The following is a 14,383-nucleotide window of genomic DNA, read 5'->3' on the forward strand; positions in this document are numbered from 1 at the left end:
TAAACTTTTTCTTCAAAAACATTTTCTTCAGAAAAATGTAAAATTTAATTCGAACAAAACCAAAAATTACTGCGATTGGTGGTTAATGCTTATGACATTACAAATATATCATAAACAATAAATTTCCATACAATTTCAATCGATTTTGCATTAAAAACAAAGTTTGTTGCAACTTACCCTTTTTTCTAAGTAGAGTAAAAATTGAATGTTTTTGTAAATTTAAAAATAACAAATATTTTTTATAACTGCGTAAAATTTGATGTTCCATGAACCTTAAAACTTTGTATGTACAAGCGGAATGATCATCTGTAGGCATTAGATTTTTAGAAGCCATTGAAGTTAAAAAGTGTTGGAGTTGACCCAGTAGTACCGTCTACCTTAAAGATTTTTCCTTAAACAAAATCGAGAGTTGACGTTTGCTTTGAAAATATGACATTATGAGGTTCATACCATAAAGGTGATACGGTCAAAATTTGGTCAATATCAACTTGACGTATTTCTTTCAATTTTGCACCCCTCATTTTGAAGGTGTGTGTGTGTGTGTAGAATGTTGCTCATATTTTGATTTTGGAATTCACTCTTCAGTTGTCAAAATGCCGTCCAAGGAAGAAGAGCAGCGTATCAAAATTTTGATCGCGCATCGTGAAAATCCGAGCTACTGCCGCAAATCGTCTACAACCGTGCATCGAGCCAAAACACGAGCCGGACTATCGACTTACAAGAAGGTAGTGACTCCAAATCGCGATGATGAACAAAATACGACGCCCAAAGCGCGAAGTTTGACTGCGTGGTAATGGACGACGAAACCTACGTCAAAGCCGACTACAAGCAGCTTCCGGGACAGGAGTTTTATACGGCAAAAGGAAGGGAAAAGGTAGCAGATATATTCAAGCACATGAAGCTGTCAAAATTCGCGAAGAAATATCTGGTTTGGCAAGCCATCTGTACCTGTGGCTTCAAAAGCAGCATTTTCATAGCTTCCGGGACTGTCAACCGAGAAATTTACGTGAAAGAGTGTTTGAATAAACGTCTGCTGCCTTTCCTGAAGACAAACGGTTGTTCCGTATTGTTTTGCCGGATTTGGCATCTTGCCATTACGGTAGAAAGGCCATGGAGTGGTACGCCGCCAACAACGTGCAGGTGGTTCCCAAGGACAACAACCCTCCCAACACGCCAGAGCTCAGCCCAATTGAGAAATACTGGGCTATTGTCAAGCGGAACCTAAAAAACTGCTAAGGACGAGCAGTAGTTCAAGGCAAACTGGCTTTCTGCGGCGAAGAATGTGGACAAGGTGGCTGTACAAAATCTGATGGCAGGGGTTAAGCGTAAGGCCCGGAAACTCGGATTTGGAAAAGTAGAAGCCTAACTGAACATTTTTCATGAATTTTATACTAATTAAACTTGAAAAAGAAATTTAATATGATTTTTTGAATAAACGATTTCACCGATTTGAACGCGTTTTCCCTTGACTAAATTTTGACCGTATCACCCTTTACTTTAACGATTGGCGATTGAATATTTTGATTATAATTTTTTCACAAGGGAAACGTTTTAAAGCGATGTATAAAGATCTTCTGGTCACGTTGTTTAACATTTTTTCAAGCAAACTCAAATTATCAAATTTTAAAAATTTGTTAAAATAACAGTATTGTTTTCTTGTTCAATTTAGCACATATTTTTTAGTACATTTGATATTTGGAAGACATTCCGGGTTCTCCCCTAAAAGGCGATCACGGAATTATTGCGACACATTCAACAGGCCAAAAATTTTTCACCATTGGGTAAAAATCAATTAAATTTTGCACACTTGCTCATTGATGTGTATTGTTTACATGCTGTCAAACTCGAAGTCTTGTTTTTAGATTCAACGAAAATGGAGGTTTACCAACGCGAATCGAGAGAACAAATTTTCTCCAAACACCTGGAGTTTCCTGACCTGTCCCACCGGCAGTTGGGAAAAATGTTGAATATTCACCATTCAACCGTCTTAAGAGTGTTGAAGCGGTTCCAGGAGCGGTTGACGTTGGACCACGGCAAAGGATCTGGAAGAAAATCCGGACCGGAGAACAAAAAGACGGAGGGAAAGGTGAAGCGGATGATTAAAGCAAATCCAAGCTTCTCTAGTCGTGATTTGGCTAAAAAGATCGGCATGTCGCAGAGCTACGTCCAGAATGCAAAGAAGTGGGCTGGATTACATACATACAATGGACAGAACTTCCCAAATCGTGATGAGAGGCAACAATCGAAGACTAAAACTCGGGCACAGACGCTCTACGAGAAGATGCTGAGAAAATATGGCTGCTATGTGATGGACGACGAAACGTATATAAAATCCGATTTCCGGGGTTGAAGTTTTTCTCCGGCAAGAATAAGTTCGATGTGGACGACAAATTTAAGAAAAAGATAATGTCGAAATTCGCCTCCAAATATCTCGTTCGTCATCTGCTCTTGCGGACTGAGGAGTGAGCATTTCGTGACAAAGGGCACAGTAAATGGCGAGATCTATAAATCTGAGAGCCTCGAGAAACGCCTTTTGCCGTTCATGCAGCAGCACGACGAAGCCCGCTATTTTGGCCATATTTGGCATCATGCCACTATTCTAAAAGTGTTCTGGAGTTGTATGAGGCCTATTCTGTCCATTTTGTTCCAAAGGACATGAACCCGCCAAACTGTCCGGATCTGCGCCCGGTGGAGCAGTACTGTGCAATAATGAAGCAAGGAAGAGCAAGAATACCGCCAAAACAAGAAGGACAAATTGAGAAAATGGGGAAAAAACTAAAAAACTCGTACCGGATGACCTTGTTAAAACTTTGATGAAGGGCATCAAGCGAAAATGCGTTCAATTTTACACTCAAGGCTCTACGATTAATTTTCCTTTTGATTTTTGAAGTAAATATATGTATGAGTAAAACTAACCTAAAATTTTGGTTTGAGCCTGGCAAGGCATTTTCGGTGTCACAATAATTTCGTGTTCGCCCTTTACTGTTTATTTTAAAAGTGAGTTTGATTTTGTTTTGTGCCTCTTAAAATAGTTTAGTGAATTTAAGATTCTAGTTGGGTGAAATTGACAGTCGCAGCTCTTTAAAATGGTGTGGAAAAATCGGAAAAGCCGCATAACGCCTTTCTGCTTGGATAAGAAAAAATATAAAAAAGCCCGAATATGATTATGAATAAATAAAAAAATAGTTTTTGATCTTCATATGAATATCTTTGCTTTATTCCGTGTGGCATTCAAAACAAAACAAGCCGTTCATAGTCAACTGGTGGTTCTTCTGTTGTGAAAAGCGTTGTAAATCCCCCCACACCTTTCCGAATCGGCAGTGTTCGCACGAATCGTACAGCGTTAATTACATCGGTCGATTCGGTCGGGCAGAAACGCATCAACTGCCGACCAGAATCAGCAAACCGGCTAAAACCGACTTCATCTCTGATATCCGACGACGACGACGACGATGAGTGTCGTTTGTAGGTATTATCATCATCAGAGCAGAGCCTCGTTTGTTGGATTGCAAGTCAGTCTTTCAGTCAGTCATTCGGTGGATGGAACGGAGAAAATCATCCCCCGGCGAAGGTTTCATCCCATCCATTTCTGTTCGGCCTCTTCCATGGTCAGCACGCGAGCCGCCAATGCCCTCGTACTGAGTTAGTGAGCGATAACAAAATCGGTCCACCCGCCTCATCGGAAACGCAATCGATAGCCATCGATCCATCGGATAGGATCTCCGGCATCTAGCAGCAACAACGCCTGGCGCACCAACTAGTACTTACGCATCGAGACGCCACCGATTCTCCAAAAAGGTGTTCCCAATCGCGCGAGAAAAAATCGTACCCTAGTCAGATTACAGCTTTTTTGTCAAACAAATTAAGCTCCGGTTGGTGCAGTGATATCTTTTGGATTAACTGATAACGGCAACGCGAAGAACTGTATGAGTTTTCCTTCGTGTTGCTTTTCCGAACCAAATGCTGGCACCGTATCCGTAGTTCGCTTCCAGCTGTTGCCAGAAATAGCGGGTCGTTTGGCGCTCTCGGGGTTTCTCGTCGGGCGTTTAGTGTGATTCACCCCCTCCGAGTCTGTGACAGCGTGCTTAGTGGATCAGCTTGTGGACGCTCAGTGTTTATTCAATTAAAGTTAACCTCAAAGTGCAATTAGTGCGCTATCTTAACCGAGAGTCTGATAGCCGCACATCTCGGGAAGAAGTGTGAACAAATTTTGTGAGCTGATAGTACCCGGGAGCAATAAAAAAAAGCAACAGTCAGCAGTACTTTTCCTAGGGCAGAAAGATAACCATACCAAAATGCCGGAAAAATCCGTTACCAAGGATGGCCGATTCGAGACGACCTACGAGTTCCCGATGAAGCCGGTCAAAAAAACCTTTGGCCAGTTCCTGTACGACAAGGAGAACAACACGATTATGGGACGAACCCGGTTGGGTTGGAGTAAGTCAGCATCAGTCCAGTTCAGCTGTTCTGTTTTTAATCCTCGAGACCTTGGCTTTTGCGTGCATTTAATGAAGACTTCTTGAGCTGAAAACAGATTTCCGGATTAATCCGGACTTGTTGAGCTTCGTATATCAGACATGAAACGAAAATCAAGGGGCTAGGAATCCGATTCAGAAACATTTAATGAACCAGAGAACTGATAAATGTAGGGGAGATTGGAGTACGTGGGCCACTCTTATTATCTCAGCTTAGCTTAGTGTTGAAATAAAAATCTCAATCCAACTGTAATCATCGTCGCTTTGCGTAAGCATATATTTTTTATATGCTGTTGAAATATGTATGCATCATAAGCTTATTTTATTAAACTAGCTAAAAAAATTACTTACATAATAAGACAAGCACCCGAAAATTGTATCAGTGAGAAATCCAAAGTTCATAACAAAAACATGCTTATATGCTGATAATATGGTAACGGAACTGTTTTGGATCGGGTACATATTTTGGATCACCTTCCAGCTTTTTTCCAATATTTCCCTCACAAATCATGAAAATTATGAATAAATATAATTATAGATACTTCTTATGATTCCAAATAACCATATCTAACATTATATTTAAATAAGATGATTATGAGAGAGAGAGAAATTGGAACAAAAGTTTTGAATTTTCACAGTTGGACCGAATGAAGCCTAATTCAGGAAGACGTGTCATTATTGGAGCAACTTTCAAGAAGTTTTCTGCATAGTTGTGATGAATTTAACAACTACAAACAAGTTCACAGCTTTGAAAATACACTTGTAAACTAGTTTGCAAACTCGAAGAACCAAAACATAACTTGTTTTAAAAGCAATTTGGATGACTATACCATTTTGAAATCGACCACATGTCTGCTATCAGATACTTTTTGAAAAATTTGGTAATGTTTATTGTGGTCTTCAGAAACCAACTTTAAATTCCAGGTTGCCGAAGAAAAAAACTGTGTTTTTGCAAAATGAAATTCTGACTGTCTGTGATTTTACCTTGAAATTTTGGAATGGTTTTCTGTGATGGAAACAGCACAAATTTCTTTGACAAATATCGTCAACTGGGAAAACATGCAACACTTTTCAATTTCAATGGCTTCTAAGAAACTCACGTCCACAGATAACCATACCCGTTATGCATCAAAAGTTTTAAGGTTAGTGGGTCATCAAACTGACGTGATCAGAAAAATTATGGCTTTGTTCAGTTATTTTTAATTTTTTAAAAACATACGATTTTCACTATATTTAGAAAAAGGGGTAATTTGCATCATTGTTCTTTGATTTTAACGAAAAATCTAATGAAAACGTATAGATTGTAGATTGTAGATTTGTTTATTCTTGCAACGTAAGATTTCAATCTTTTAATTTGTTACAATTTGCGGGTACATATTTAACTTAAATTTCTTCTTCTTAACAACTAATCGTTCCGTCAATATGTTCTAGTATCAATTTTCTTCCTATGTCGTTTTACTCCATGAATTCTTCAAGCAACCTCTTCTTAAACTCTGATTTATTATTAATTGTTTTCTAATTGTTGGGAAGATTATTCCAATTGACAATACCTCTGACGAAAAATGTTCTACCATAGTAAGACGAACTATGCGAAGGGATCAAGATATGCCTGGTTCTTGAGTTTCTTAGTGGCGTGAGCAAAGTTTTCAAATAATTAGGTTTACCAGTTTTCAAGATTCTATGCATTACTACACAAGAGCGATATTTATAAAAACTTTCAAATGAACAACCGATGAGCAATTTTTGTAGGTGTGACACTCGAGAAAATCGAGATAGTTTGAAAACGTATCGTACACAGGAATTGAGGGCTATGCGTATTTTGTTCAAGGATCTTTCAGAGGCATTCGAATACAGAAAATCACCATATAAAAATAGAGGGTATACGTAAGTCTTGAAAAGTTTTAGTTTTGTTTGTGCGTCCAAATGATGGGTTGTTAAATTTAACCTTTTTATCGAACCATAAATTTTACAGCATTGAGCATTGACTTGACGGTTCCAGGAGAGATCCCGATCAAAAATTATTCCTAGATTTTCAGCATAATCGACGAACTGGATGACCGTATTGTTGAGAACTAATGGTTGTAAATTTGAAAAGGGTAGTAGTCTTCCAAAGAACAGAGCCTTTGTTTTGGAGGGATTTATAGGTAGGAGGTTAGAATCGGACCATTCATTTATTTTAGCAAGATCTCCATTTATTTTCGTAAGGAATTCATTAGGATTAACATCATTTTTCTCGCAAAGATATACTTGAACATCGTCTACAAAAAGGTGGATTGAGCAGTGTTGTAGAACTGATGGAAGATCATTTATAAAAAGTGAGAAAAATAAAGGTCCAAGAATTGATCCTTGAGGAACTCCAGAGCCAATATTAGTGAAATCAGAAAAACAATCGTTTAAAAAGACTGTTTGCGATCGGCCATGAAGGTACAATTGAATCATTTTTACAGCAGTCGAAGAAAAGTTATACTTGGTAATAAGTTTGTATAGTTTTATATGTGATACACGGTCGAAAGCTTTAGCAAAATCAATCATCAATAATATAGCTATTCCTTTTTTATCCAAAGTTAGCGCAATATCATTATGTACTTTCATGAGAGCAGTTTCTGTGCTGTGAGAAGAACGAAATCCTGATTGAAACTCATACAGCATATTATTTTGATTTAAGTATCCGGTAATTTGATGTTTTGTTAATTTTTCAAATATTTTTGAAGTTACGCTCAATATACTGATTGGCCTGAGGTTTGATAATTCATGAGATCTAGCCTTTTTTGGAAAAGGAATAACTTTAGATTTTTTCCATTGAAATGGAAACTTAGAGGTTTTAATATCAATACTGATGTTATGAAATCGCTTGGTACATCTTTGTACCTGAAAATGATCACATTTTCATATGTGATGAAAGAAATTAGAGAAACATGAACTATCAAAGAACGAAAGAACATAAGCCGTAAATATCATGAAAATTTCGAAAAAGATACAACGGCTCACCGACAGGACTTGAACCTGCAATCTTCGCTTCGGTACAACGGCGCGTTAGCCAATTCCACCACGGTGAACGTGATGGAACCGGCGAACACGAGCAATCGAGCTCTGCCGATCAACTGCTGGACCTTCTATCGAAACACCATGTATATCCCGCATGTGATCTTTCCCTCTATTGATCTCTCTTGTTTCTCTAACCCCACCCATCGACTCGAAAAAAAAAAAAAAAAAGGTTTTAATAATTGAATTGAAAATATGTCTCAAGGCAGGTAAAATGTACGGTAATAAAATTCTAAGGAGTTTAATTGGAATACCATCCACTCCAACCGCACTTGATTTAATTGAATTGACCGCATTTATAATTTCATAATTTTGAAAAAAATTAAACTTAAAGCCATTCCTATTATTCGGACAATGTAGTAGTTGCGAAGAACTGGTGGTGAAATTTGAGGTAAAATAGTTATTAACTTCAGTTGCGGAAAAATTAGCTATGGTTGCATTTGATTGAGATTTTGACAATCCAAACTTCTTCAAATTATTCCAAAATATCTTTGGTGGCACATCTATATTAAGTCGTCTTTTATCAAACATTATTTTCGCGTTAATAATTAGAGAGTTCACTCTGTTACGCAGTATTTTGTATTTATTTTTGTCTTCAACAGACTTTGATCGCTTCCAATTATTATATGCCAAATTTCTATTAATCATGGCATGATTTATATCGTTAGTGAACCAATTATTTCTACGATGTTTTCTGAATTTTAGAGGAAAGAATGAATCATGAATATCCAGCAGAAATTTGTTGAAGAACTCAACAAGCATATCTGGATCGTCTATACTCTGAAATCTATTCCAATTATTTCCAGCGAAAATTTCGAACAAAGCATTTTCATCAAAGTTGTTATAGTCACGGAACCAGTATCCGTCTTGAAAAGCAATTTTGGGAAAATTTAGAGAAGAGAAGATCAAATCGTGGTTCGATATACCTGGCAATGAAATTTGGCTAAATCTATGTATGGAATCAGGTGAATCTGATACAAGCAAATCGAGTAAAGAACAGCCGGTATTGTGGAAAAATGTTGGTTCGTTATTAACACATCTAAAGTTTGAGAAATTTAAAAAATCTTTGAACTTTTCAATTCTTACGGATTGTTTTAAAAGATCTGTATTAAAGTCGCCAATGAAGAAAGAACTGTTATGAGTCAAAGCAAATCGTTCCACATGAGTTATAAGTAGTTCGGAACAGTCATTTTCTGGAGGATTATAGTAAAGGCCAAATATTAACTTCATCTCATACAGAAATAATTCAATCAGGATAAATTCGGTTGAATTTTCTTCATTAGTATCTGATTTCGAGAGTATTCTACATTTAAGGTTGTTTTTAAGATAAACGCAGACGCCACCTCCATGCCTGTTACGATCATTTCTAATCAAATTATAACCATCAATAGTTATAACTTCATCATTTACGGTTTCACTTAGCCACGTCTCTGACATGTAATATGTATGTATATGTATAGTTTTTGATAAATTTTAGATGCCATAAAAGCCATTACGCATTAAACACCAATTGCAGTAATTTTTGGTTCTGTTGAAACTAATTTTTACCATTTTTCTGAACATAGATATATGTATACATTTAGGATTAAAAAATACTACAAAAAATCTACTTGCTGAAATCATAAAAATAAATGTTTGGAACAATGAAATTTCAGTGTTGCATGACAAATGCGTGATGCAAAACAATCATATTCGAGCATATGGAATTGAGATTTACAAGGTTTCTCTTTGATTTGCATTTTGTTGCATCTTACCTCAGGCAGGTAACTGAGTTATAAAAATGATTATTTTAAAAAGAATTGGTGATTGATTGAAAAATATTTTTACACCATCAGTGTTCTAATAGAATGATAAATCCAGTAAAAAGTTTGTGAGCCAATCCGTAATACTGGGTAAAGTTTTTTACGGCATCGAAAATGTTAAAATTCAATGTTGAAATTTATTGAAGGATTTTTAATTTTTGAATGAAAATAAAAAACTTTAAAATACTACTTAAAAAAAATGTTTGAAAAGCTATTGACATTAAATGTGGTTTGATGTTGATGTTATAATATCTGTTGAAAAAATTAGTTATGTGGATTTCAAATATAGTTTTTTTTTACGGAAAAAGCTTATATCAAACCTCAGAAAATATAAATTTCAAAATCTGCAAAATATCATATGTTTTAAAGTCGCAAAAATAAACATATTTTGTAATCTTATGGAGAATTTAAGGAAGCTTGTCACAAACCCGTCAGATCATAAAATTGTCCCCCTATCGATGATACATTCACGAAAGTTCGAAACCATTGAAAATCTTATTACTGTTCAACTGTTTAAACACTTATTCTTTTATACATACTACATACATGTTAAAAATGTGCTATCATTATCAAAATTAGATCTTTGATAATTTTTTTTTAATTATATTTTAACCATGATTTTTAAACTGTTGCAAATTGATAAAAAAAAAATTATACACCGCTCTCAAAATTAAAAAAAAAATACTTTGCTATAATAATGAAAGGATTGAGGAAACATGAGACTCAATGAAAGGAAGAACGTTAGCCATGAATATCATGGTTGAAAAAAAAAGATAAAATGACTCACCAACGGAACATCCGTTGTAGCTTTTTCGAAAAATTTATGATATTTACGGCTTATGATCTTCGTTTCATTGATTCTCATGTTTCTCTCAAGCTTTCCATTATCTTTAAAAGTTTGACAATTTCCAGGAACAAAATGAACCAAAGTTGTCATCATAGCATTAATTTTTTTTGAAAAAAAAGGGTATGCGAAAGCTTAGAAGATAACGAAAAAGTTATGCATTAAAATCATAGTAAAATTGCTTGAAATGTATTTACAAATGTGTATATTTATTCAAAAGTGCCATATTGATTAGCGGAGAGATTCACATGTTCATAAAATGGTCCAGATCTTCTCTGTTTTTAACATTTTGAGTTTAGAATAATCATTTTTTTTAGTTCAACGCAATTTCTGCTAAGCAAGATTTATTTCATATCAATCCAAATTTGAGAGTCTCGGAGTTCAGTGAGAAGTTACAATGATAAAGGAGTTAGTTCATCTCGAATCATTATATTTGAAGATCTACCATTCATGGAGAAGAAGGGTCAATAGCTGTATGGTCAAGTGTGTGGCCTGGAGCGATTTTGCAAATGAAAAGTGTTCTGAGTGTGTATGAAAACATGAAAATAAATATAGGAGGCCCACGATTCCCCACAAGCTATAATATGCAAATTGTTTGAGTTTGTGTGACTTATTGATGTTTCATCAAAAATAATTTTTCCACGTGAAAGGATGACAAAACTAAGATCATAAACGTTTGAGTTTATTTTTGTTATGAATATTAGGTTCCCCATCGATATAACTAGCGGGTGCTTGTTTGATTATTCGAGTTTTTTTTTTGAATTTTTTTAACTTGATAAAAAAGAAGCATGTGATTCGTATAAAGAAAAATATGCTTACGCAAAGCGACGGCGATGCCAGTTGGATTGAGATTTTTATCTCAACACACATCTGAGATATTCAGAGTGGACCGCAATTCCCCACTTTCTCCTACATAAGATCAGTTTAAAAACAAATTTCTAACTTTATTTCAACTTATTTCTGTTAAGTTTATGATTTTGATAGTCGAAAACATTGTCAGGAAGCATTAAAACAAAGAAATACGTCGGGAGGACCTCGAAATAGGGGAGATGAGGGCATAACGAGCACCCAGGGCATAATGAGCACTACTCTTTTCTACGAAAGTACGTATTTTCTTAAATAAATTTTCATGAGGGTTTGTTTCGTATTTCCTATAGTATTAATTTTTCGTAAAAAAGGAATCTCCTTATCATCTTTACAGAGATATTTAAGAAAAAACTAGCTTGGTTCTCAAGTTACGAAAATATTATAATTTTTGAGCACCACGAAATAAGCTCTTATGATCTTAAAATAATCTTGATCTATAATGTACGCACAGCAACATGATGTACACATTGTTTCTCAATTTTTACCATCATAAAATTTTTGATTTTTCACTTTTATCAATTTTAAAACACGTTTTTACTTAAATTTGTTGACTAGGGGCATATAGAGCACCATATTATCGAGGCATAATGAGCATTTTCTGCCGTAGAATCTAGCAGCGAATTAAAACTGATTTATAGCGCCACACCTTGACTTGTTTTCATCCGACATTTTAACCTATTGGTAAGGTCTCGGAGAAGTTATCAAAAGACTAGCGTTAGATTTCTGTTCGAGGTGATTTTTTCCATTTACAATTCATGATCGATTTTTTTTATTGTTACATTATACGGCTAGTAGCATCATCCTCCGAACAAAGCACATAATGTATGAGCGTGCGTGAATTGTTTCTTTGTATTCTACAAACAGACCTAGATTATTTTGTTATTGCTTTGTTTGGTGAATCTACGACTCACCTGACTTCATCGAATTGAATTCGCTGCTAGATTCCCCGGCAGAAAACGCACATCTTGCCCTGATTAATGGTGCTCATACTGCCTCAGGGGGGTTCTCATTATGCCTCCACAGTGGCTCCACTTTTTTAACGTTTTCATCTAGTTTTTCACGTTTCAGCCCGTTAGGGAATAGGCTTTTCAAGTGTCTGAACACGAAACAATAATGTAACCTCCATATTATAGCTCTTTTCTATGGTTAAACAACCGTTTTCCTTAAGGTGGCCATTATGCCCCCATCTCCCCTACGTCTGTCAATATTGCGGATATCAATTATCTCAAAAGATAATTTCAAAATTAACAAATTTATGATATAAAAAAAATTACAGAAGCGTAGGGAAAATTGTTCCTAAATGGTCCTATCGGGTTAAAACAACGAGCACAAACACTTACAGGATCTTAATGAGACCTGATGTTTCCTCGAAAAGATTCATTTTTTCTTAACTTTAAGCGTACATCTTTCGAGGATATGATGGCTAGCATTTTACAAATGCTAAAACCACTAACCTACGAAAAGTGTATTACGTATTCCGTGACCAGAATTAGATCTCATGCCCGCTGGCTTAGAAGACTTGAAGGCTATCCTCTACGCCACGGGCTGTGGCTCCGGCTGCGGGTTAAATGACCCTACGGCCGTTTGACGAAATGACAGCATAAGACAACGTATCTTATCAATGCATTTTGAGGGTGATACGCTTTGAACATAAGACAAGAAAGAATTTTATGAATTAAACAACTCAAAAAAATTAAAAAATCATACAAGGTTTTGATACCTTTTGATGTTATATTTGAATTTAAAAAAATTATACGTAAAGAAGCTCAAACACGAGCTAGGGTGGTTTTTGTTTCTTATTCAAATAAACTTAAAAAGTTAAACATATTTATGCTTTTGTGATGGTTTCCTAATGATTAGAAAGTGGAATAAGAGAGTGTTTTTGTATGCCCCCATCATGTTTGTAAATTGCCTCTGTCCTGAAATATTGCCAGGAAGAACAGAAATTTTGACTTAAACATAAATAGGCGCATTTAGCCCGCAAGGTTTGGGGTTCGTCAATTTTGACATCAGTTATAATAAAATGTATTTCTCGAAAACTGAAGGAGATTTCAAGATAAGAATTACTCCAATGTATAGAAAACAGATGCCTGCTCATGTGTGTATAATTTTTATACACATATTCGATGTAATATTTGATAAAATTAGTATTCTAATTATATGACGCTCATTTACTATGCTAGGCGCATGTAGTTCAGATTAAGGTATTTAACATTAAAGTCAAATGAAAAACGAAAAATATCCGCTTTAATCGTTATCAACTTCCGCTCTCCAGTAAAGGTTTTTCGTTCAGTTGAGAATGCACACACTTTCTTCTAGCAACAGTCAATAAAATGAATATGTGACGGTACCTTCTCTGAGGCTATTTAATTTTGCTCCGGCAGCCTGGCAGATGTCAGTCAAGTGCCGTGAAATATGGCGCTCATTTACTGCTCTTAGTTAGCTCCGGCTGAGTTGCATAGTGGCGAATTAATTATTGCCCAGCGTGATTCGTCGAGGCTGCTGATATGATGCCGCTCTATTCTAGTTCCCTAGGATTCAGTTGCTCCCCACACCGGAGATGCTCATTTGAGTTGCTTCCTGCCAAACAGAAGGAAACCCTACGGCTCGATGCGTGGGCGCTCGAAGAAAGTGTTTCCACGAATGATCTGAAGTTGAGATCTAAAGATAAAAATGCGCTACCGTAGACCAATTGGTTGGTGAAACAATAACTTTACTTTTAAGAAATAGGTATCATCAAAACAAACTATCCAAAAATATGAGTGAAAAAACGCTGTGGAACGGTAGTTTAGCCTTATGGCTTGCGTGTTTGGTAGTTTGTAAGTACCTAGGTCAAAAACGAAGGGTGCGTCCTATACAACGTTGCTAAATTTCAAGCATACCGTCAAACGGGGCATCATGCAAAAGCAGGGTTAGATGCAACATTTGTATACCACAACACTCATTCAATTTTTATTTCAGTATACTGTAATAAAGTTATCATTGAATGATAACAAATTGATGATAACATAGTTTTTAACATCGTAAAAGAGATTTTTAAAGTTTTTGATTCTCATAAAAAATTAAAAAATCGAGCAATAGATGTACAAATTTTTACAATATTCGATGCTGTAAAAAACTTTACCTCGTATGACGGATTGGCTTAATAAAATTACCTAAAAACTTGATATTGCTTTCATTATATAATACAAACACTGTTCGTGTATAAATATTTTTCGGACAATCATCAAATTTTTTAAAATAAATATTTTTATAATTCAGTTATCTGGCTGGGGCAAAATGCAACAAAATGCAAATCAGAACTAAATCTCATAAATTGCGTTTCCATATGCTGGAATATGATTGTTTGCATT

The 14,383-nt window shown here is 35.6% G+C and overlaps 1 protein-coding gene across 1 annotated transcript in view; it reads left to right on the plus strand.

Moving 5' to 3' along the window:
• The first annotated feature begins 3,519 nt into the window (after positions 1-3,519).
• The window catches only part of LOC129746259 (sodium/potassium-transporting ATPase subunit beta-1-like), a 30,263-nt gene continuing 19,399 nt past the window's right edge, over positions 3,520-14,383 (plus strand). The window contains exon 1 of the mRNA XM_055739839.1: positions 3,520-4,437. Coding sequence (XP_055595814.1) covers positions 4,296-4,437 — 142 coding nt within the window. The 5' untranslated portion in view covers positions 3,520-4,295. The remainder of the gene's footprint in view (positions 4,438-14,383) is intronic.

This window comes from Uranotaenia lowii, chromosome 2 (assembly GCF_029784155.1).
Source record: "Uranotaenia lowii strain MFRU-FL chromosome 2, ASM2978415v1, whole genome shotgun sequence".
Lineage (NCBI taxonomy): Eukaryota > Metazoa > Arthropoda > Insecta > Diptera > Culicidae > Uranotaenia > Uranotaenia lowii.